General features: G+C 48.0%; 1 protein-coding gene across 2 annotated transcripts in view; it reads right to left on the bottom strand.

The window, feature by feature from the left end:
- Positions 1-25,645, bottom strand: part of NUP210 (nucleoporin 210) — a 134,165-nt gene that overhangs the window by 72,725 nt on the left and 35,795 nt on the right. The window contains exons 7-15 of one of the 2 annotated variants that reach the window (XM_037802788.1): positions 21,753-21,911; positions 21,145-21,213; positions 19,601-19,707; positions 18,492-18,632; positions 17,073-17,210; positions 15,954-16,109; positions 11,556-11,754; positions 6,053-6,198; positions 1,169-1,390 (exon numbers count right to left, since the gene is read on the bottom strand). In XM_037802788.1, the coding sequence (XP_037658716.1) occupies positions 1,169-1,390; positions 6,053-6,198; positions 11,556-11,754; positions 15,954-16,109; positions 17,073-17,210; positions 18,492-18,632; positions 19,601-19,707; positions 21,145-21,213; positions 21,753-21,911 (1,337 nt within the window). Of the gene's footprint in view, positions 1-1,168; positions 1,391-6,052; positions 6,199-11,555; positions 11,755-15,953; positions 16,110-17,072; positions 17,211-18,491; positions 18,633-19,600; positions 19,708-21,144; positions 21,214-21,365; positions 21,709-21,752; positions 21,912-25,645 lie in introns of those variants that run through there. The other variant, XM_037802792.1, reaches the window with a different exon arrangement.

The following is a 25,645-nucleotide window of genomic DNA, read 5'->3' as shown; positions in this document are numbered from 1 at the left end:
CCGCAAGTGAGAGAAGGATGTAGCATCAAAGGGGGATGGGCCCTAGAGGTGACCTTGCCTGGAGGTCAAACTCCTACACTCCAGGGAAGGAGCACACAAGAGTCGGTCGAGCCAGGGATAGACATTTCTGGAACAACTCATAACTAATTTTCTTCTTCATTCTCTCTTTATTATTCTTATTGTCTTATTCTTTAAAAAAGAAAAAAAAAAAAAAAACCAGTGGGAAATGGGGTCCTTTTCCATTTCACTAAATGTGTCTCCATGTATCTTTCCCGATCCCACTGATCACAGCTCTGGCGGTGGTTTATTTCATAAAGGCACCTCGGGTGCTGTGCAAGTGCACTTTTCTTTTTTACAACATCAACATTTTTGCAATATTCAACAGGCAGAAATATCCTTTGCTTCCCCAAAGAAATGTGCTCTCTATTTTTCTGGAATCATGCCATCTTCTCAGCTTACTTTTTGCTTCCCTGCTTTGGAAATCCCTGGGAATGGCGAAGAATCTCTCTGCTGTAAGCAAAACAAGAGTCAACCCTCAGCCTCAGTGCTGGGCAGAGGGAAGGCAGAGCCAGGCTCTGGGGATACCTGCAACAATGGCCGGCTGCTGCCCTCAGCCAGCCAATTCCAGCCCTGTGGGAATTCAGGGTTGCAGACGCATTTTGTTCGGTCCCCTGATCTCCTACTTTTAAGGGGTTTTCAGCATTCAAAAAATATCAAAAGATTTCAGACAAAATTTGGACTTCCAGCTTAACCTGAAACACCAAAGAGATCTGCCAACCTGTAGCCTCGCTTATTTTGGAACCTGCCTGGCTCTGGGGGCATTTGACTTTTCGATCCCTGATCTAGTCCCACCCTCTGATTTGATAGTGGGAGGTCCTGAAATCAGAAGAGGGAGGACGAGGTCTCCCAGCAGTGGAAAGGGAACCAGGACTGGCTAGTTCTATCGAAGCCAGCACGTAACAGGGGGTCCCCGACTGCTGCACCCTGTTCAAACTGCCTGGTATCGACTTGGCCATTCCACCTCACTGAGCCTTTGTTTGCTTGTCTGCTAAATGGGTACAGCAGGGGCAGCTATCTCTCCAGGTTACTTTAAGGATTAAATAAGATGTGTGAGGCACTGCAAGGTATTGGGGTTGGGGTGGGGGCAGGGAGTGGCCTTCCCTCTCACCTGCTCGCCCAAAGCCTGGCAAGTCACAAGGATCCAGTGTTGCTGGTAGTTCCAGGAGGCAGGGGGCCCAATGGGAGCCAGACTGATGCTGTCCATATCCTCAGACGTGATGTTCCGGAAGAACTTGGAAGGCTCCAGGACCCAGGGTCGGGGACCGCCTTCAAACAGCATCTCCTTGGAGGAGCCCAGGGTTACCAAGGCAACAGAGGAGGGGTCCACAGACTGTGGAAGAAAGAGGGAGAAGACTGAGCGTTCTTCTGGGAGGCAGCCTGGGCAGGGTCTGGGGATCCGGGCCCCTGGGGCACTCACTGCGGGAATCTCAGGCAAGTCCCATCTCCTCTTGGAGATTCAGTTTCCTCATCTACAACACTCACTCACAGGGCTCCTGTGACGATCTAAGCAAACAAGGGTTCTTTGGAAGGAACGAAGTCCTCACTCACCCTCTGCTCGACTGCTAGGGTGGTGTAAATGGATCTGCCCTTTTCATAAAACAACCTGGTAAAATCCTTGAAAATATCCACAGCCCCTGAACTCAGGACCTCCCCATCTGGAATCTACCCTAACAACAGAAGAGAAATGAAAGAAGTAAGCTTATGCACAAAGAAATGAATGTTGCCCTATTATTTATTATAGCAAATAACTGGCAACAGTCTAACATCCACAACAAAGGACTGGTAAGTAAACAAGGTACATTCATACGCTGGGACATTATATTGGCCCCTAAAGTGGTATCTACAAAGAGATGTCAGTGTGGGATATAACAGTGATTGCAGCATTTGATCACAACTATAGTGTTTTTAAAAACACACAAAAAAATCCCAGAAAGAAAAATGTATACCAGATGACCCATGAAAATGCAGACTGCAGTGGCTCTGGTGGCATACTTATAGGTGGTTTGTTTTCCCTTAGTTTTTGCTCCACTGTGTCCTCACACTTTCTGCAATGAATGTATGTGCTCCACGAGCTAAGCCTTTGTGCCTTTTTGTTCCCAGCACCTAACACCAAGTCTGATATTATAGTGGTGCTCAAGGATTATTTGTTGAATGAATGAGTGAATGGGGAAATAAAATGACTAAGTCCTGAAGGTACCCAGTAAACAACAGATGAATAACAATAATTTTTTTTTTTATGAAAAAGTTCACATTTGCTTTCATGGCCCACGCACAGTGAGGATACCTGGGTAACTTTTATAACCTGCCCTGGGTCTCCCCGAGTGAACAAAGGTATGACTTAGTAGGGTCCTCAGGAAAAGACCCAATCTCACCCCACTGCAGGGGGAGGGACAGCGCTTCTGGGAAGACGAGGGTCCCTCAATACGAGGACACCTCCTTCCAGAGATACAGTTGGGGTTCAGAGAAAAAGGGCTCCCTCTGAAGGGTTCTGCAATGCTGTTCCGGGTGACACCTCTCAGGTTGGCTGATTCTCCCAGCCCCAAAGGGCCCAGCTGAGGTTACTGCCAAGTCCTCAGCTGTCAACCTGCTTTCAGTTTGGCCCCCTCTGTCCCATCCTCCAAGAGCTGCTGGACTGACCTTCCTAAAACACAGATCCGATCAAGTCCCCTCTGCATTAGACTATCTGTAGCTCCCTGCTTCCCTTCTCCCCCCTTATTTACTGGGCAACTCCTACTCACAACTCGGGGCTCAGCTCTCCTTCCTCCAGGAAGCCCTCCTTCCTTGCCTGCACATAACATCCACCCTGCCAGGGCAGAAGACTCATTATCTGGTCCCTGCTCGGCTTGGCGCACATCATATTACCAACAAATTACTTGCTTGGGGGATCTGTCACCCTGATAAGGCTGTAGGTGCCTTAAGGGTAGGGTATCTGTTTCCTTATGTAACCCCAGCATCATCTCAACCCTATGAGAAATGAAAAACCATATGAAAAAAGAAAAACCAAATATTGGAAAAAAGGGCAGGAAGAAATTACAACTACACTGAAATATTAGTTCTCAGTCATCTGATGAGTGGAAATCCAGAATTTTGACCACAAGCTCAGTTGGTGAGTCCATAGGAAAACATGTATTCTCACACCCTGCTGGTGACACTGCAAAATGGTACTAGAGAGATGAATTGGGCCTTGTCTACTAAAATTGCAGACGTGTTCACCCTTCATCCGAGCAATGCCCCTTCTGGGAAAAGCTCCTGAAAATACATCTCCACGGATACAGGCACAAAGTGTCTCACTGCTGCATTACTTTTTATAGCAAAAGCTTGGAACAGTCCAAACATCCATCGACAGGGGACTGGTTAAATAAACCAGGGGGCTATTAAAGATCTTTCTGTGCAGATTTCCAGATTACATTATTAAGTAAAGAAAAAAGGTGCAAGCAGAATATATAGCATGCTACCTTTTGGGTAAGAGAGGATGGGGCCTGCTATTAAACATATAATCATTCTCATTAATTTTTGCAAAAAGAAACACTCAAAGTCTGAACAGGATAAAAATATAAAATATAAATTTTATATTTTATATAAATATAATGTAAATGTAAAACTATTTTTATATAAATAGAAAATATACTTTACATAAAAATAAAAATATATATAAATATAAATATAGTTATCTACGAGGGACAGGGAGTGGTACAGGGTACACTGGGGAGGGAAGTAAACCTTTTAACATAGGTTTACCTTTGAAACCACATAAACACTTTACGTGGTCAAAAAATAAATAAAAAAGACGAAAAGCAAACCCTAAAATTGTGAAGAAAGGAAACAAATGAATCTTATTGTATAAAAGATTGATAATTATAAGGTAGGGATGACCGAGCCTGTTCCGGTCACCCATCTTTGGACTAAATAATTCCTTCCACTCTCACGATTCTCGTGATTCCTAGTATTTTTCAGACCAAGAATTGCAAAGACATTTTTCCTTAAGCACCAATTCTGTAAAGTTGGGTTCTGAGCCAGTCGGCACTCAGCAGTAAAAAGAGCCAGGATTGATTAGCAATATCTGCCCCAGGCACAGCACGGATGCCAGGAAGATGCCACTTGGTGGGCTATGTCTTGCTTGGTGGGATATATCATGAGCCTGGCATCCCCATGCCCACCTAGTGCCAGCCTCCTTCTGCTCCTTCCATTTGGTCCCCATACTGCTGCCTCAGTTCCCCAGCTTGTCATTGTAATCATCCACTGGGACTGATCCTCAGCTCAGCTCCTTCCATCCCCTCACCCCAATGGGGGCTGGGTCCTAATCTCCCAAGTGCCAACAGCCTGGACTCTTTGCATGGACAGACTGACAGCTGTTCAACTGTCACCTCTCAGCCTGGACCCCTGCTGCAGTGCCCCTAGCCAGCTGCCACTTCTGGCATGGAGACGGAACCTCACCTGAGTGATGGCTTTAAGATGCACAGAACCCCAAAGATGGGGAGAGAGTAAAGGGGAAGATGTGCTAATGTCTCTGTGGCTCAGCTTCTCTTGGTTGCACAGTCGCACCCAAACCTTAGCCAGGAAAGCGTACCATTTTCAAATGAGAATTCTGCCCTTTTGACTTTTTTTACAATAAGAACATTTTCCTGAATTTGATACAGGTTATAGACCCTTTCTGGGCACCCTTCCCTGCACACACACACAAATTTCCAGGAGCTGGGAACCCCCCACTGAAACCCATTCCAAACTTTTAAATTTCTACGTGCCCAGGTTTTGAAAATATCACAAGGGCCCTTTCGCTGTTCTTGAACTGCTGAGTTTGCTCATGGCCTTTGTAAGAGCTCAAGATGGTTGCAAGGCTTGCATCTGTGCCTCACTCAGGCTTCTCCTCAAACCTCACCTCCTCAGAGAGACCTTTTCTGACTCCCCCTGTCTTAAAGCAAGCCCCACCACCACCATGGGTTGTTCTACTGCCCCACCCCTATCCTCTAGCATTTTATCTACGTTAATCTGTTTGTTTGCTATCTATCCCCACAACTAGAATGAAGCAGCCATTTGCTAACTGTAGGCTTACCTGCAGCAAGTTAATCTCTACCAGCCTCAATCTCCCCATCTGTAATATGGAATAAGGGCAACTCCAGCTTCACAGGTTACTGTAGCAATTCAAGGGAGCAGGTAGGAAAAGCCCGGAATGTCTAGTGCATGCTCAATAAATGGTCTCTGCTATATCAACACCGTTGTCTCATTTTGCAGAAGGAAAACACGAATCCCAGCAAAGTTAGGAAATTTATCCACATTTACCCAGCTGGTGGGCCCAGGTCTGTCCCAACTCCAAATCCCCTGCTCTGATCCACATCTTGTTGCCACAACCATGAAAAAGTCTGCTATGGGCAGAGCAGATCGTTATAAACCTTGACAAAGAGTTTTGCTTTTTTCATGCCCAGCCCAAAGGGGAAGAATTGTGTGACAGTACCTGCATGTCCAATAATTAATGACTGGGGAACCATGGATTATCACCTCCAAGTTTAATTCCCTTACCTCTCAGGCATAAAAAGGGTCACGGGATCCTGTGCAGAGGAGGTAGATTAATAAGCAACACAGCTAATGAAAGACACTCATAAATCAAACAGACTCTTCAGTGAGTGCTGAAGCACAAATATTCAAAGAGGCAAAGACAGAGGGGCAGCGAACCATGCACCTCGGACAAAGCCTTTGCCTCTTGGGGACTCAATTTCCTCATCGGTAAAACCAGAGGGTGGATCTGAGCATCCGAGAGGCTCTTACTGCTGGCAGCCTCCATTTCTAGGAAACAGAATCTGCACATTCCTTCACACCAATATCCCACTTAGGCAGAACCGGATTTAGGCCAGAAAAGATCGCAGGCAGAGGTAACTATTCCAAGGGCTCTTCTGAACAATCAGGGTTTGCAAATAAACTGGTCAGAGCAACAAGAGATTGGAGCCGGTGTGTGTGTGGGGGGGGGTTAGGGGGGAAGGGGATGGGGGTCCCGGCTCACCTTGAGGGGCAAGTAGGCAGCTATGGTGATCCTGGCACTCAGGTGGACATGGCCATGTTTGTAGCTGACGATGAGCACGGTATACCCCTGGACCTCAGCTCTCACCCTCACGCCACTGCAGTGCTCAGACCCTGGCTTCAGCCTCCCTGCAAGAAGGGGAGAGAGCCAAATACCACCTCGTACCATCCTTTTGCAGGAGAAAACATTACAGGCTCAGAGCCCCTCTTTCATCCTGGGCTCAATATACAATATGATTTTTTTTTAATTTAAATGTTTTTACTTTCATATAATTCACACATCAAAAAGTATACATCCCGTAAGTATACAACTGACAATGATTCTTTCAGAAACTGAACACACCCATGTATCTAGTAGCTATACTAGCACTCACTGTGCACCCTTCCGGCTACAAGCCTCCCTCCATCCAAAGAGAGATCCGCCAGCCTGACTTTTAACAGTGTAGCTCAGTGTTGCTTGTTTCTATGTTTTACATAAACGGGATCAGAGTATAAGCTCTTTCACATCTAGCTTCTTTCACGCAATATTGTTTGAGATTCCTCCTTAGTTTTCGCACATTGTAGATCCTTTACGCACATTTCAGTAAAGTATTCCACTGTGTGGATACACACCAATAGATACATGCATGCTACTGTTGCATGTTTGGATTGTTTCCAGCTTAGGGCTATGATAGACAGTGCTGCCGTGAATATTTTGGAGGTTTCTTTTGCTGAACATATTTAGGCATTTCTTTTGGGCATATACCTAGGAGTGGAATTGCTGGGTCACAGAGCATGCAAATGATTCGCTTGAGGAGCTACTGTCAAATATTTTTCCCAAAACGGTTGTATTGATTTATACTGCTACTGGCGGCTGCTCTACTTGGTATTTTCATCTTTATTTTAAAAGCCATTCTGGAGGGTGCAATTTATTGTGTTTTCTTCCTGCAACAGTTTATTGTGAAAATTTTCAAACATATAGAGAAGTTGAAAAAAATTATTTGGGGAATACCCATAACCGTCACCTATATTCTCCAATCAATATCTAGTTATACTTACCTTATTGAATATCTACCCATTCCTCAATCCATCTTATTTTTTTAAGTGAATTTGATCACAATTTGCAGACATCAGTATACTTCATCCCTACACATTTTCACATGCATATTCAATATTTGTTTACAGTTCCCTTTTTTTTTTTAAGGTCAAATTCACACACAGAGAATTATACGAATCTTAAGCAGGAAGTTCTGACAAGCATAGACACCTGTGTAACCCAACTCTGTATCAAGATACAGCAGGACTCTCATCCCAGAAAGTTCCCTTGTGCTCCTTCCCAGTCAACCCCACCCCCTCGCCAGAGGCAATCACAATTCCAATCTGATTCTATTCCATCACAGATGAACTTTAAAAAAAAATAATAGCTCAATTTCAATGTAATACACATATTACAAAATTCATCCAGGCAAAGTGTACAAGTCAGTCATTTTTAGTACATTTAGAGTTGTGCAACCATCACCACTCTCTAAGTTTAGAGCATTTCATCATCCCCCAAAGAAACCCGGTACCATTAGCAGTCACTCCATATTTCCCCCTCCCCAAAGCTCAAGGCAACCACTAATCTTTCTGTCTTGCCATAGATTTGTTTTGCCTATCCCTTCCCATAAACGGAATGTGCCCTTTGTGCCTGGGTTTTGTCACTTAGCACATTTTTAAAAGTCATCTGTGTTGTGTGCACTGACAGTTTGTTCCTTTTTTTATGGCTGAGTCATATTCCACTGTGTGGATGTTCGTTTGTTTATCCGTTTGCCGGTTGAGGGACATTCAGGTTGCTTCCAGTTTGGGGCTATCATGAACGGAGAGGCTGTGCACATTAGCGTACAAGTCTTCTCGTCTCTGGGACTAACTCAGGACACATTTCAATGCCTGCTACTCTGACAACGCCCACTGCTGGGACCACAGCACCATTGGGAGGGTGGGGCACGGAGAACACCAGAGGCAGCCACGGGAAGAGCCCGTCAGCTCCTGAAAACCTGTGAGCAGCAACTCTGCAAAACTGGGCACAAAGGATAGGGCAATGCCAGGCCCTAGACGCGGCTGGCTCCTTCAAGGATGCAGAATGGGCATGCTTTTTGGAGATCAACCCTGAATTAAGAGAAAGGGAGCCAGGCCCTCTGTCCAGCTGAGAATTGGTGCTAAAGAACCAATTTCACTGTCACCTGCCACAAGAGGAGCTTGTTAAAGCACAGCCCCGTCACGCCTGCCTTCCCTGGCTCCCCGAGTCCAAGGCCCAGTCTCACCCACTGCCCGGGAAGGTTGGCTTCCCCCACACTGGCCTGGGGTAGGAACTTCCATCACGACACACTCTTTTGTGCCTCTGGGCTTCTACTCCTACTGTGCCTTCTCTCTGGAACACTCTTCCACCTCTCTTCTCCCAGTCTCCTCCTTCAGGTCTTAGCTGAGATGTCACTTCCTCCAAGAAGCCTTCCCAGACATCCCCAAACTGGGCCAGACACCCCTCTTTCTGTGGATTCATGATACCTGTGTGCTATGTGTTGAATTGTGTTTCCCCAGAAGATATGCTGAAGTCCTGAAGTTATTGTCAGAAGAAATTAGTTAAATTAAGATGAGGCCAACTGGATTAGGGTGAGTCTTGATATGATATGACTGGTGTCCTTATAAGAGGAGGAAATGAAGACACGGAGACAGACAGACGCGAGAGGGGAGAAGGCCAGGTGACGACAGAGACAGTCTGGGGTGATGCAGCTGCCAGCTCGGGACGGCAAACCCCAGAAACCAGGCGGATGCCAGGAAGGGCTTTCTCTTCCAGGACGCAGAAGAGAGCGGCCCTGCCCATGGCTGGATTTCAGACCTCCAGCTTCCAGAACCACGGGGGAACAAGCTTTGGTGGTTCTAAGCCACCGAGCTTGTGGTCCTTTCTTACAGCAGCCACAGGGAGCTAAGACAGTGGCCTCGTGATGCCTGAGCTTACCTGCATGTGAGGGAGCTTCAAGAAGGGCAAGACCAGGGCTCTTGTGTTTAACTGGGAAGGCCCAGAACCAGGCACACAGCAGGTGCTCAGTAAATGGGGGGAAAGCCACCCGACAAGGCTGCAAGCAGAGAAAGGGCCAAGATGGAGCAAAGCAGAGGTGTCCGCCCCGGCCTGGGTGGTATGTCTGGCTAAAGGTCGAGTCCTGGGGGCTGAGCAGGGAGGTTTGCAGTAGTGCCCACAAGCCAAGGGGCTTTCAAGAAGGCTTCAAGGGTGAGAACAGGCCAGAAAGGGACCCAGGTGTCCAAGCCCAGCAAGGAGGAGGGTGGAGTCCCAAACACACAGAGGATGCTGCAGGGAGTGGTGGGGAGGGAGGCAGGTCTGAAGCAGAGGGGAGGAGGGGAAAGTCTGGGGGGGGGTAGGAGTAGGGTGGGAGGGTACAGAGAGGCAGGTATGGGGCAGAGGGGAAAAGTGGGGGAAGGGGAAGCCTTGGGTGGGGTGGGGGGGAGAGGCAGGGCATAAGGAGGAGTGCAGGTGGGGACAGGGGAGGGGAAGGACTGGGGCAGGGGCTGCTTATAGCCCCTTCCTAACAACTGCCACCGGAGTCCCCTCACTTGTGGTCTTAATTCAGGCAAGTTTAATGGCATGCACTTCCCGAACACAGAGAGAAACCACTCACCTAACAAGGGGACCCAATCTGCCTGAATCTATTGCTGGAGCCAGGAAGAGCCCCAGGTGGACATCACAGCAGAGATGTGGGACATTGACACCGCGGATCCCCACAGAGATCCCTAAGACGAGCATCTCTCCACCCTGAACAGAGCCCAGGTTTCTGCAATGCATATTTTTCTGAATCCTGAATCCACATAAAGCCATGTTTGTCCACACTCTGGGAGACTTAAGGAGCCCCTTCAGGGCAATTCTGATGCCATAGGATTTCCATCTTGGTTGCCCAGATTTAGAACCTAGAACCCGAACTTCTTGAAACATGCCCCTCCACCGTGCTAAGTGACATTCATCTGCAACCCTCACAGCAAGCTAGGGGCTGCTGTCCTCATTGTGTAGATGGAGTGGCTGAGGCACAGAGAGGTTGGGCAACTTGCCCAACATCACACAGCCTATAGGCAGGCAATGTGGAGCTTGGACCCAGAACTATCCAATTCCAAATCCTGCACTTCCTTCTCTTGGACTTCTTGGAAACTGACCCCATGCCTCGTCCACACCCCTGCAGGCTCCCCTCAAGGACAAATGTGGATATGTGCAGGGGAGAGGTGGCCCATTTGCTGCCAGTGGGCCTCGCGCTAAGATGCTTTCCTCCAACCTCAACAGCTATCTTGCTGATGACATTTAAGTTTTAATAAAGCTTGGTTTCCCTGGATGGTTCAGAGAGTACACGGCAGTGCTCTCCAGGGAAGGAAGCTGATGCGGTTTGCTCAGTGATTTTTCAGAGATGCTGGGCTTCTTCCTCTGAGCAGTTTCAAATTAAAATGGCTATGCAAGTAATGGTAATCACAGCAGCATGTCAAAGCCGCTGAGCACTGCCCGTGATCCCACACACGCCAGTGCCAATTAAGCTTCCCAAACGCTACCTGAGATCATGTCACTCCTCTGCTCAAACACCTTCAGTGGCTCCCCAGTACTTTAGCTCCAAGTCCCTCCAAAGCCCTTCATGATTGGACAACTTCTGCCATCCCAGGCCAGCTAAAAGGGTCAGGGGGACACATCATGGACTGGCCCACCTTGTGTCCTTGCATAGCCCCCCACTCCATGAATGCAGTTCTTTGTTATTTCTAACCCCTGCTACTTTCTAAGCCCTGCCCTTACCCCAGGAGGCTGTATTTCACAGAATGGTTAAAGCTCCAGGGCTGGGGTCAGACACAACCAGATCTGCAAGTCTTCTCCCCCACATGCTGTCTGAACCTTAGCAAGCTGTGCAGCCTCAGTTTTTACAATAGACACATGGACAAACAACAGTCCCTCCTCCTACAGTGGTTGTAGAGTATGCAAAGTGCTTGCCCCATGCCTGGCAGAATTGACGCTTGAAAAACTAACTGGTACGACTGCCATTGGAACCATCACCAAAACCCCACAGAGGATGCTGGAGAGAAGAGATAAATGTCTGCATCTTCCTTGGCTCAGGAGATAGGGCGTTCCTTGTATGCTACAAAGGCGTTGCAATTGTGTAACTGTCCACAGTGTGTTCTGAGGCCCTACTGCATCCCAGACCCTGAAACAGGCCCTCTGGCATGCAATTCTCTTTAGGATGGTGCCCATTTTATGGATGTGGGAACTGAGGCTCAGAGAGGTGAACAATTTGCCTGAGGCCACACAGCTGGCCAGTCAGACCAGACCGGAGCTGGACCAGGGGACAAAGGCAATCCTCATGCAGGGGTCCCCACTGCTGCCTCCACCTCCCTCTCCCCCACCATTTAGGATTCTGGAGCAGCCTGTGTTGAGAACCGGAGGGGGTCTAGCCCCAGACATGGCTGCCTGTGTCCACCATGTAGTGCAGGCTTACCTGGGAGCGGCTGAAACACGCCCTGGTTCTCCACCTCCACCACCAAGTCGAAGTGGGAACAGTCGCTTAGGGTGACAACCTCGCTGGCCCCGCCAGGCATGAGGCCACTGATCCTCAGGGGCAGCTCCAGGGTCTGGCCCACCCGGGCCTCCACCTGGCAGGGGGCAAATTCCATGCTGCTGGGCTCAATGACATATACCTGGAGGGAAGGGACAAGGGCAGCCCATCAGCCTCCGCTGGGAGACAAAGGGCCGCTGCTCGGGTTTACTAAGAGCTGCTGCATGTTGCACACCGAGGCCACAGTGGGGAGGAGACAGCTCCCAAGCAAGTCCCTGCCCCCCGTGGAATACCCTCTTGTGCCGATGAAAAATCTTCAAAGCCCTGACTCCTGAGGATGAATCTGGACCCGGCATAAAGGGACTGAGAACATCTTCTTGACCAAAAGGGGGATGCAAAATGAAACAAAATAAAGTTTAGCGGCTGAGAGATTTCAAATGGAGTCAAGAGGTCACTCTGGTGGACATTCTTACACACTATATAGATAATACTTTTAGGTTTTAATATATTGGAATAGCTAGAAGTAAATGCCTGAAATTATCAAACTCCAACCCAGTAGTCTGGACTCCTGAAGACGATTGTATAACAATGTAGATTACAAGGGGTGACAGTGATTGTGAAAACCTTGTGGATCACACCCCCTTTATCCAGTGTATGGATGGATAAGTAGAAAATTGGGGACAAAAACTAAATGAAAAATAGGATGGGAGGATGATTTGGGTGTTCTTTCTACTTTTATTTTTTATTCTTATTTTTACTTTTTCTGGTACAAGGAAAATGTTCAAAAAATAGATTGGGGTGATGAATGCCCAACTATATGATGGTACTGTGAACAACTGATTGCACACTTTGGATGACAGAATGCTATGTGAATATATCTCAATAAAACTGAATTTAAAAAAAAAGAAAAAAATCTACGCTGGAGCAACAAATCAGGAAAAAAAAAAAAAAATCTTCCCAGCTCTTTTGACAATCTGAAACTGCGCTGGGTGACGGGAAGGTGTGTGCTAGGGAGTGGGGTGAAGGCAACTGTAGCCAGAGCTGTCAGGGAAGGCCTCTCGGAGAAGGTGACCTGTGAGCTCAGATCTGACAGCCACGAAAGAGGCAGGAGGGAAAATCATTTGGGAAGAAGGGACAGTCTGTGCAAAGGCCCTGAAGCACGTGCAAGCTCAGCGCCTTGAAGGGTCAGAGATCAGGCCAGTGGGGCTGGGGCGGAAGGAGCAGGGGGAGAGTGAGAAGAGACGGGCTGAGAGGCAGTGGGCCAGGTCACGCAGGATCTTGTGGCTGCGGTAAGGACTCGGCTGTGTGAAAAACAGAAGCCAGGTGGCCAGTGAGGAGGCTGCGGGAAAGCCCCTGAGTGAGAAGGTAGTGGCTTGAACCAGGGTGGTTAGGAGCAGAGCAGGTCACACGGGGTCAGATTTGAGATATGCATTCTGAAGTTGATGCTGATTGGATTTATGGGTACATTGGCTGTAGGGGATAAGAAACAACCATCAATAACAAAAGCCATAATAATCATTAACACTTGGGGAAAACTTACTCCACTCCAGGCTTTGCTCCAAGAACATGACTAATCATTTAATCTTCTCTGCCCATTGATAAGAAGGTACTACTAACAACCTCCTGTAACCAATGGAGGGTCAGCTACAACTTGGTGCAGGCTGTGGGAACCCAGGTCTAACCACTACACCATACTGCCTTCGGAAGAACTGTCCTCAGGCTTTCGGCTGGAGCACCTGGGTGATGGTGGTACCTTTTCCGATTCAGAGAGGCTTGGGAGATGGGCAAGGTGATCAACAGCCATCCAAATGTTTGCTAGTTAGGCTGGATTTAAATGGTCTTTGTGAAATACCTCATTATAAGAGCATTATCTTCTTTAGATAGATGTATGTGTCTATGTGGATCTCAATAAATAGATATAATAGAATATTCTGTCCATCATGTTTTAGATAATGTAAGAGAAGGCTGTGATTGGATGCACTGTGAAGCTTCCATCTCTGCCCTATACAAAAGAAAAGGGCCTGAGGTCAGAATCAGAGGGTCAGGTAGGTGTTAGGGGCAGGAGGCCACCTGCTGGGGCTGGCAGAAGCTCAGCTGCAGGTGCCCACCCTCTCCTGCCACCATTTCTAAGTAGGTTGGTCCCACACCACTCAGGGTCAAAAGCCAGGTGCAGGCCTGAAACTCAGAGCTAGAGCTCAGCAGATATGAATGTCAGTATTAGTGCATACAGCCACTGTCAAAAAAAAAAAAAAAAAAAAAAAAAAAAACTGAAAAAAAAAGCCTAGACTTCAATTAGTGATATGAATGAAGCAGGTCTGGTTAAGACCAGGGCAAGCCAGGCCAAAGGGTAAAGGTTGAAACTGATTGTGTTTTAAAACTTCAACTTTCATATGAGACCAAGGGAATAGATATCTATTTGGTACAAGATCTAAATTTTCTAAACGGTACAACTCTACAGTCGATTTGTTCAAACACCACAATTGCATGGAACTTTGAATAGGAAGTGAGATACGGTAGGTTAGTATAGGCTGGAGTGAAATAGTGACACATCCCAGAGTAATTTGGGCAGATAATAAAAAATATATTTACAGCCTCCCCCTCCCCAGCCCCGAGGATCTGGGGGAAGGTGCAGATGTCTTGGACACCCTCACCTGGACTGGTGTTGTTGTCGCAAGCATTGGGACTGGTGGTTTGATGTGCTGAGCCCTCGAGCATGGGACTTGCCCTTATGAAGCTCATTACCACAAAGGAGAGTCTAAAGTTGCATGTAATGGTGCCTGAGAGTCTCCCCCTGAGTACCTCTTTGTTGCTCAGATGTGGCCCTCTCTCTCTCTAACTGAGCCATCTCGACAGGTGAACTCGCTGCCCTCCCCTCTACGTGGGACCCGACTCCCAGGGGTGTAAATCTCCCTGGCAACGCAGAGTATGACTCCCGGGGATGAATGTGGACCCGGCATCGTGGGACTGAGAGTATCTTCTTGACCAAAAGGGGGATGCAAAATGAGACGAAATAGTTCCAGTGGCTGAGAAATTCCAAATGGAGTCGAGAGGTCACTCTGGTGGACATTCTTATGCACTATATAGATAACACCTCTTAGGCTTTAATGTATTGGAATAGCTGGAAGTAAATACCTGAAACTACCAAACTCCAACCCAGCAGTCTGGACTCCTGAAGACAATTATATAATAATGTAGATTACAGAGGGTGACAGTGTGATTGTGAAGACCTTGTGGATCACACCCCCTTTATCTAGTGTATGGATGAATGGAGGAATGGGGATAAAAACTAAAGGACAAATGGGGTGGGATGGGGGGATGATTTGGGTGTTCTTTTTTCACTTTTATTTTTTATTCTTGTTCTGGTTCTTTCTGATGTAAGGAAAATGTTCAGAGATCGATTGTGGTGATGAACGCATAACTATGTTATCATACTGTGGACAGTGGATTGTATATCATGGATAATTGTATGGTGTGTGAATGTATTTCAATAAAACTGAATTAAAACAAACAAACAAACAAACAAAAAACCTAAGAGGTGTTATCTATATAGTGCATAAGAATTCTGCCATTCTTTTTTAATGAGCATTTCACATCTACAAAAATACATAAACACATATATATAAGATATAGAGAATAATAAATGCCTGCATACCTATCAGCCAACATAAGAAATAGAATAATATTACCTATGTTTTAGAAATCCTCTATGTTCCCTTTTCCTCTCAACTGTTATTCAGAATTTCATGTTTGTCATTCTCTTGCTTGTTATAGTTTACAACATATGTTGGTATATGTAAAGGAAATAGTAAGTTCTGTATGTTTTTGAATTGTATATAAATTCTCTCATAATGTGAAAAAAAAAAAAAAAAAAAAGCCAGGTGCAGGGATCTGGTGTGGGAAACACCTGGCTTTGTACCTGAATGTGAATGAGGGGTTCTGGTCTCCAGATCCACATTTCATTGTGCATCTACAACCTGACACTCTGTCTCCCAACATGGAGATTTATATGTTTCGATTACCCTTTTGATTATCTAGGCCTTGTGTGTCCCCTGGTCTCCCCTCCAGAAACTTCAGCTATGTGAATGCCGGCCAGTCTGGTGGATCCTATCAGATCACAAACACCGGAAGGAGACTTGGGTGGGTCATGTCCATCCCTAAAAGAGCTGTGAGCGCTTCAAGGACAGGGCTAGGGCTGGAGCCCCTGACCTCCACCTCCAGGTACAAGACTGAAGGCTGAAGGCTGTTTCTGAGCTAAGTCCAAGGGTTGGTTCCGAGGAGGCGGCTAGAGGTCACCAGTGCCAGCCCTCCCTCCACGGACTGCCTTGGCCCCTGCGGACACACCTTCATCTCGCCAAAATGTAGAGGGTTCTGCACATCGTTTGCCTGGATCACACTGACGCCGATGTCACTGCCTGTGGTCATCACACCCTTGACGGTGACCGTGGCAACCACGTAACTTGAAGACGACCAGCTGAAGTTCCCGCTCCCGCCGTGGGCCTAGAGAGGAAAACCCTCATTGGATCAGCCCTCCGCCCAGGAGGAAAGGGCTCGTGCAGGCACACACAGACACACACACAAGATCAGTGCCCCCCACCCTGGAGAATCGTGTCGTGGGCCAATGCCAGGCTGCAGGCTCCCGAGGACCCTCCCTTTCCCTGCTCTGTCCAGTGTCTGGCCCTCCTATTCTGAGGCCCTTCACGTACACACATGCCATAAGAAGTCCCAGGAACCCAGAGCTCAGGGTGGAATGGAAAAAGCTCTCAGCTGCAGAGATGAGGTTCCAGGTGCTTCCAGCACCAGAGACATATCATGCCTTACAGCACAGACCACCCCCGCCTGCTCCAAATCATCTGCTATTTAGTACACGGCAGTCCCTCTTTCTCCCAGATCAGAGGTCCCAGCCCCACAACCTCTAGGAGGAAAGGAGGTGACACACAGGGGCGAACCAGGCAGCAGTTTCCAGCACATAAACATGATAAATATCAACTGACACCTGTCCTTCCTGCCAGGCAGACAGACCCCGGGGACTGATGGGGACTGTGCTGACCACAGGGCTCACACCACCATCTGAAATCAGCTCCTGCCCGTTTAATGCCACATGGGAAAATGAGCATCAGAGACTATCAGATGTGCTAAGTGACGGGCTTGGAGATATTTTCTCCTAAGAGTATTGTATGCTCTCAGAAAACAATATAGTTTAGAGAAACAGATGTGAAAGAGTAACGGTAAGCTGAATCTGTGTTCCAGGTTTTCTTTACTGAGCTTTCTTTGTATTTTAGGATTTTTTTTTTTCTGATGGCCAAAATACACTGCTGTGATAGAAACTTTGGAAAATACAGAAAGGCATAAAGACTTTTTGATTTAAACTTCTCTGATCACCAGAAGGTAATATTAAAAGTAACGGAAGGGGCAAAAAGCTACAATCCCATGGAAGCCCCCAGATCTGGGGTCTCAGGTTACCTTTATTGTATACTGATAGGCGCCGGTCTTCGGTTGCCATGGAAACGTCAGGATGCTTGGCACAAGGGTGATGGGGATGTGGATCTCCACCTCCTGCTGATTCCGCACAGGCGCCCGTAACACATGGACACCTCCATCCTACAACGGGGGGTGGGGTAGGGCACCACACATCACCCTGACAAGCTGGGTTGTCAGTACAGTTTCCCCCAGTCAACCAGAGCCCTGCTCCTACCTGGGAGCAGGTCACAAAGATGGATCCTGCAATTGTGGAGGAGCGGAGAGAGGAAGCTTCCAGAAACCCTACAGCCGTCTCGGTTGCCATGGGAATGGTTTCCCCATGTAATGGTCCCTCAAATAAATGCTGCCTGACAATCCTCAGGGCACCTCTTTCAGGGTAGACATGGTAATCCGCACTTTAGGAGTGGGGAGACTGAGGCTCAGAGTGCTGAAGCAACTTGCCCCAAGTCCCCAGAGAGGACATGGCAGTCTTTGATAAAAATCCACTGTCCGAATTATATAATAATATAGATTACAAGGGGTGACAGTGTGATTGTGAAGACCTTGTGGATCACACCCCCTTTAGCTAGTGTATGGATGAGTGGAGGAATGGGGATAAAAACTAAAGGACAAATGGGGTGGGATGGGGGGATGATTTGGGTGTTCTTTTTTCACTTTTATTTTTTATTCTTGTTCTGGTTCTTTCTGATGTAAGGAAAATGTTCAGAGATCGATTGTGGTGATGAATGCATAACTATGTCATCATACTGTGGACAGTGGATCGTATATCATAGATGATTCTATGGTGTGTGAATGTATTTCAATAAAACTGAATTTAACAAAAAAAATTTAAAAAAATCCACTGTCCGGTACAAAGACCATTTTTCTGTTACTCCCAGCTGCTTCTCACAGGTCTGTGAGAGGTTTTGCACGGGGGTAAAAACCTGGGAAAACCCATGCTAATTTTCCAGTCACTATAAACCTGCTCCAACCTGAAACTGATGGACCTTTTAAGTACAAAAAATTAATAGACCTTGAAAGTCCCAAGTGGCCTGCCTTCTAGACGGGGCAGAGCTTGTCCCTAGCCCATTACTGGCCCAGGACCAGAACACTATTTCCCAAAACAAGGGTTTCTATCCCAGTCTAGAAGGAGCAGGCTTGCTGAAACTGGGGCAGGGATAGGGGCGAGGAAGAGGGGCATTCCTAACGGACAAGCCCAAAGCCTTCTACCTCTCCTCCAACCTCCGTGCAGCTGGGGAGCCTGAGCCCCCAGGGGGAATGGAAACCCCCTTGGCACCAGCTGGGTGGAGATTTGGTCCCCCAGTTCCCAGTCGGGCTCTCCACTCCCCAGGGCGCCTCCCAACCCAGTTGGAAGCTTCTGCCCCGCGGAGGCAGGCTGAGGGCACCTCAGGACCGACCCACCTGGTCCACCACGGAGGTGAGCGCCGCCTCGATGGTCGTCTGGCCCCTCCTTATCGCCCTGACGTGATGGTACGACCCGTTCTGGGAAGACCAGAGCACCTCGAAGAACTCAGGAGGAAGCATGGTTTCGATTCGGATGTTCTGAAAGGCAAGGCAGGGCGGCCGAGAGATGCTTTGGGGATGACTCAGGGAAGTTGGGATGCAGGAAAGAAGGAAAAGGGCCCTAAATCAGCAGCCAGGCCAGGTCAACGGGCCTCTGGGCTCAGAGGCCTTCGGACACAGGGAGAGGGGCCGAGGGAGGCTGAGTTTTCCGATTTGCTCTGTATCTGGGCCCTCTTAGCAGTCTTCCGTGTGACTGGCAAGCTGCTCTGGTTACCCCCGGGGAGTTCAGCCCCCAGGGAGCATGGGACCTCCTGTCAACCTCCTTAGCCCCCGAAGTCTCAATGAGGAAACTGCCAAGTGTAAAAAATACGTATTTGGAAAATGAATCAAAATCCCTATAAGACTAACTTAAAGTAAAGGTGATCAGCCAACTCTTTGTTTGATAGAATAAAGAAAGCGACAACTTTTGCAAAGAAGCCGAGGGGTGAACTTGTCTCCTCCTTCCAAAACCTCAGACACCACTAGAAAGTTCCTGGATGTTCTAACTGACAATCCTGGGAATTTTCTGCAGAAGAGGCCAAAGATTCCCCTGTATCTCCCCTAATTGTATTACATTTCTTTCCAGAGCCAGGAGGTTGACTGGCCTGGGCGTCTCTCACATAGAGCCTCCCTACTGGGCAGAGGTACAAGGTAGTCCTGGCCCGGCGAGGGGAAGGTCAAGAAGTCCTTTGCAGTATGGGGGGAGAATGGATTCTCAGTGCTCTGAGATCCCCAAGTTAAAGGAGAAGGAAGGGGAGGCGGGGAGCGGGCAGAGGCTGCCTCCCCCATCACAGCCTCCTTGTCCCTGCTGCTTGGGGCATCCTCCCCTGCCTCCCTGTCCCCTAAGGAGATCTGCATGATAGGTGGACTCATGGGCTTGCAGGGCCTTGCAATGCCCCAGGAGGACCCAGCAGCAGAGCTTCCCACCCCACCTTGCCCCCCTCCCAGGACCCAGGGCAGGCACTCACGTCCGACAGGTAGACCTTGTTGCTAGACTTATCAAACACCTCGACCGTCATTTCATACAGGCGGCCAGTCTCCAGCACCCACCTGTCACCGGGGTGAATGGAAAACCCTACAAAGCAGGAAGGCAGCAGAGTATGACCACATGGGATACCGGGGACAGAGGGGGATGAGAAATGGTCTGTTTAAGAGGAAGGATAGGACCAACCCACCAACAGTACAGGAGCAGAGGCTCTCCTCCTCAGAGAATGACTAGGGGCTCTGGAGGCTGAGAGCTGATGCTATCATCAACCCTGAGCCCTCAAAACCTAGGCTGATCCCTCAGATTCTCTGGGATCAGTGATAAACACATCCCACTCTGATGCTCAAGTGCTCACTCCAACTTCATCCTCTGCACGGGCAAATCTAAGCTCTTAAGCCTGCAGGGAGAGCCCTCTCCTATGTGAGCCTGCTCTGCCTTTCCAGGTCTCTAATCTGCACAGTACTGTGTGTTTTCACATCTCTGCACCATGGCTAAAGTCAGTCCCCATGCCCGTCATGCCCTCTCCTTAAAAGAAGCTACCTCTGAGCAAAAGCCTTCCTCAAATATCATCTGTTAGAAGCCTTCCCTGTGCACTTACATGTTTTGGCTATTTACCACTGTTCTGTCACTGCCTGACTGCAAGGGATCTCGTTTTCTTGAAACCAAGCATAAGGACCCTTGTCTTACTTCACCTAGAACTCCAGCACCCAGCCCAGTCCCAGGTATATAGAATAGTCAAAAAAAAAAAAAACAAAAAACAAAAAACAGAAAGGGCAACTCTACCTAGTGCTATTACCTGGTCAGAGGTAGTGGACTTGGCTCTGAAACAAACAACAACCTCAAGGGGTGACTAATAAGATGCCCTTAGGGTTTTTGCTGCATGTCAGTCAGATGCTATTTTGACCAAACTACTTTGGCACACTAGGTGAGTCAACCAGAACCAAAGGAAAGGTTGCCATGGAGATGTAGGCCGACAGGTATGTCCTGGACATCACTTAAGCTGCTCTGTTATAGAAACCTCCAGGCCCTGGCTGTGCCTCTCTGTGTCCTCCATGGGGATTCCACCCCTCCTCTCTAGGCCAAATGCCTCCCCCATCCTCCTCCCCAAGGCATCTACCATTTTACTATCATCTTAGGGTCCCTAAATAACTGAGCCGAACACTGGTCCCCCAACCTCCAGACGTCCCTAGCAACAGTCAGGTCTGGACCATGCCCTGGTATAAAACCAGGAGATGCAAAACCTCCACTGCTCTACCCTGGCCCGTTTCTCTGTCCTGATGAACCTTCCAGCTGCAGGACCTCAGGCCTCCCCTCCCTGCTGTTCAAACCCAAGGACTCGGGGAAGGGCTGGTGAGCAGCCTGCCCAAGAGCAGGGTGGAGGGCTGGTGTGCCCTGGCCTCCAAGGTGAAGGAGCTGGCCACAGAGTGACGCATTTTCATGGGGCGATTGCTTTCCTTTTCCTTTTTCATCCCCTCACCTAATTATAAACAAGCAACAGGCAGGAGGTCCCAGGAGGCCAACACTCACCCAGGTATCCCGGTTCAACCACGTAAATCGTGCTGTTGGGTAACCTGGAAGCCCCCTGCATGCGGATACCTGAATTCTCCATTAAGGAACAAAACACAAACCAGCTAGTAGGTTTCAGCTTGGCTCAGAGGGCTCGATGGTTGTCAAGCCATCACATGCATAGACGTAGGGCTGCAACCACTGGCTTAGCAAAGCAGTTTTTTCAGAGTCAAACGACTCACCGTGCTTTCTATACCAGCAAAGGAGAATCTCCCCAAGAGACACCGGAGACCACATGGGGCACAGAAGCAGATTTGGAACCTCAACAATCTATATGCCGGTGTGGACATGGCCCCAGCCGAGGCTGCAGACCCCAGAGAAGTTTCCAGAGACGAGGAGCGCCGCTCTGTTCCCGCCACCACCTCCCCTTTCTGGGAGCCTCTCCAATGAGTCATCTGCAGAGGTGAGCAATTCCACTTGGCGGTGTTGCTATTTTGGTTCTTTATGATTTTTAGACTGTTGAGGGAAAACAGGGCTATTTTTAGCCCAGCCTGGCTTTCAGGGAGAAGAATGGCTTGACTTCAAATAAGCAGCTGTTTTGCACACACACGAGCCAGGGAAGAGGATACTTCGGTGGCCGAGGACGAGGCTGCTCTGTCCCAGGTGCACTGCGGTCACCGTGGACGTTTCCTGGTCCAACATGGTCACGGGCTGGGCCTGGTCACCATCAGGGCCTGGGACGTTGTTCTGGAGCTGCAGCTCATACTGATCGGAAGGCATAGCGAGTTCTGGATCCCCAAACCCAAAACACAACACAAAGGACGGAAGCAGAGAGAGAGAGAGAGAGATAGAGAGGTGAAATGTTAGCAGCCAATACATCAATATCCCTTAATCTCTGTATCCTGCTGTGCTTACAGCTGCTGGGGTTTTTTGCTTAATTTTTTTTTCCGTTTCTAACATTTTAATACTATTCTCCAGGCCCTGGGACAAAGCTGACACTCTCCATGAATTTTCAGAAGCAATGGCTTTTTGTGTGTGTGACTGCTGGAAGCTGCTTTTTTTCCTCTCTTTTTAAATTAACTGCAGCTTCTGACTCCAATTGCCAACTGCTTGAAGGATACTGACATTAGCCTGGTTTCTGTTCACTGCAGCAGGGAACTTTCACAGAAATAAGTGCACTCTTTGGTTCTGCATCTAAGGGACCATGGCGGGTTCCACTGGATCTGTCTGACCTCTAGAGGTTTCTAAAAAGGCCCTGGTCAGTGGTCTCCTGCTGGGTTCCCAGGAGCTGGGTCTATAATTTGCAGAGAATTTACTCGGTTGCTATCCTGACGATCCATCAACGTTTCTCTGCTCTATGTCACGGTGAGAACATTTTGTGGAAAAGAACTCGCCCTGCCTGAGCCAGGACAGAGAACAATTTCACCAAGGAAATGATGGGTTCTGCAACTCCACTCCATCTGTGTCAGTCTTTCTCACAAGGTAGGTAGAGATTACTGGCATTTTTGATATAATAACAGCTACACTGACGGAGAAATTGAGATGCATCAGAGCTGATCAGTGCTTTCTACACACATGACCTCATTTTATTCCTCAACAACCCACAAAATGGGTACTACTGATATCCCCATGGTACAGCTGGAAGAAATGTTGAAATCCAGATGAGAAACTTGCTCATCTTCCCACAGCTAGTGAGAAGCAGAGCTGGGATTCCCACTCAGGAGGACCCGACTGTGTCTGCATTCCCTCCCCTGGCTTCTTAGAATCACCCCCATAAACCACTCACTGATTAACAGTGTGGTCATGTTCTACCTCCAGCAAGAGAGAGGAACAGCTGGCAATTTTCCACTCCTCCCCATTCCTCTCTGAGTCCCAGTACAGGGTCTGACATGGCAAGGGCCCAAGTTAAGGCTCCCAGAGGAGTTTCAGCTAAAGCTCTCTTCAGAATTCCCAGGATTCAGGTCCCCAGTGATTTCCCCGAGAGCAGGGGGTTCTCAAAGTGTGGTCCCTGGACCAGCGGCATCATCCGGGAACTGCAGATTATTGCTCACACCCCAGATCTGCTGAATCAGAAACTCTTAGGGTGGGGGCCCAGCAACCTGTGTCTAACAAACCCTTCAGGTGGTTCTGACGCATGCTAGGGTTTGAGAAACCCTATGTGAATACACTGCCCATGTCCTTGTCCCTTAATTAGGGGAAACTTAGCAGAGTCAGGCAGATTCTGGCAGATTAGGTGCCGCATGTTCAGAATGTGACGGCAGTGCACCGAGGGTAAATGCAATTCCTCAATAAAGCAACATTACCTTACTCTCCAAAAGAGTGAGGCCCTTCTGGAAACTGAACATACTCAAGGGACCTTGTGTAACGCAGATAAAACCCTCTTTACAAAACCCTAAGAGTAAGAGAACAAGGAGGTTGTTTGACAGACTCCTTAAATACCTCTTGTAACATGGAACTCTACTCATAAGAGGGAATATGTATGGAAGTCCTTTGCAGATGTTTGAATCACTGTTTCTGTCCAGCTCTGGGACCACAAACAGAGAAAGGCTGCTCCTGGGGTCCCAGAACATCCCTGCTACAATCTGGAGGTTGTAAATGGCTCTCCCTGAGGCTGCCCTTTTCAAGGCCAAGTGGCCCACATTCTTCTAAGAGACACGGTCTCTGAACCCTCCCTGCCCTGGTCAACCTTCTGGATGTGCTTCTAATTGTCAGAGCTCCCCTCGCCCATGTGAACTCCAGGGATGACCACGGGGCTCCTGGGGAGGCGGGTCTGAGCCATGAGGGATGGGAGGCTCACTCCCCTCCCTCAGACCCCAGCCTCCGCTCACGCAGCCCAGGGCGCATTCATTCCAGGCAGCCTTGGCTCGAGTGTGAGCTGGCCTTCACGGTCCCTTCAACTCCCAAATATTTGCCAAATGAACCCCAGCTCAACATCTGTTCATGCAGGTAGGCTTCCAAAGCTTAGTGCACTTAGCTCAGGGATTTCCACCATTCCAACAGCTTGGGTCCTTTTCAGATACCAATTCCAGCAGCCAGCATATCCTTCCCACGTTTGTTACATCCTATAATTTGATTATGGTCTTTAACCAATCCAAACACCCAACAGGGCTAGAGCTTTGTGGCTCTCCACGGATACCTCCAACCCCTGCTACTATAGAGTGTCCCTCCTCATCCTCACATACCTCCAACCATAGATTTATGTTCATGGGGGTTATTATTCAATTGACTGTTTTCCTGACCCCACTGGACTGTGAGCCCTGCCATTCACTGTTCACCAACGCCCAAAAAAATGCTATCACAAAGCCTTGTGGATCGCACTCCCTTTATCCAGTGTATGGATGGATGAGTAGAAAAATGGGGACAAAAACTAAACGAAACATAGGGTGGGATGGGGGATGATTTGGGTGTTCTTTTTTACTTTTATTTTTTATTCTTATTTTTACTTTTTCTGGTATAAAGAAAATGTTCGAAAAATAGATTGGGGTGATGAATGCACAACTATATGATGGTACCGTGAACAGATGATTGCACCACACAGATGACTGTATGATATGTGAATATATCCCAATAAAACTGAATTAAAAAAAAAAAGCTATCACAGAGTAGGCACTCAATAAATGCAGCCCCTACCACCAAAAAAGTAGGGAATGAAGGAAGGCAAACGAAGGGAAACAACAAAAATGTGGAAAGAAGAAAAATTACATCTGTAAGGAAGGAAACCCAAAAGAAAATATGAAGAGTTCATGTTGGGTTATAATGATGTAGCACATTAGTAAGTTCGTTAGCTGTCATCCAACCTGTAATTCCTGACCCTGCTAAAGGATGTCGTGAGAGATAGGGTAGGTTTCCTGCTGAAATTCAGTTCTCCTGTAATGACTCCATTGCCCCAACTTTCTTGTCTAGTAAACCTGTTATACATGACAGTGATGTGAATTATATACCAATTAAAAAAAGAAAACATCTAAAATGGAGAGTATGTTTGCATTTGTACGTCTTGCAAATGGTTGGCTCATCGTTCTCCCACGGCTTCCATCTGGCAATCCATACCGGCATCATCCGTCACACAGGTGTGCTTATTTTTTGGAGGAATTTTCCATCTCATTACTCCACTGATGAAAGAGAGACAATCTGCCAGCTTCCCATCTCGGGGAATCTTTCGTGTGCTGCAATTTGACTTCTGTAACAGGTCAGTCACTGACCCCGCAAGTAATATTGGGACCCGGAGAAGGGTAGCTCCCCAGGCCTGTGACCCTTGAACTAATTTAGGGAGAGCTCTTCAAAGCTCTGTATGAAGCCACCCCACTCCTCCCAACCATGCTGGCTTTGCCCTCCCCTGTGGGGGCAGATGTGGTCAGCTTTCAGCTCCCATCAGCCATGCAAAGGGACTATCTCCGCCAGGCCCCAGGAGAACTATAAACTATCCTTAGCAAGTTTTGTGGAATGGGGGTGGTGGGATAGTTCCATCTGATTCAGAAAAGGTGAAGATCACAAAGCTTTTGGGCTCCTCAGCCTTAGTCACTTA

Source organism: Choloepus didactylus, chromosome 1 (genome assembly GCF_015220235.1).
Source record: "Choloepus didactylus isolate mChoDid1 chromosome 1, mChoDid1.pri, whole genome shotgun sequence".
In the NCBI taxonomy this organism is placed as follows: Eukaryota; Metazoa; Chordata; class Mammalia; order Pilosa; family Megalonychidae; genus Choloepus; species Choloepus didactylus.
The sequence above is the reverse complement of the archived record's forward strand: the minus strand, read 5'-3'. Positions and strand labels throughout refer to the sequence as shown.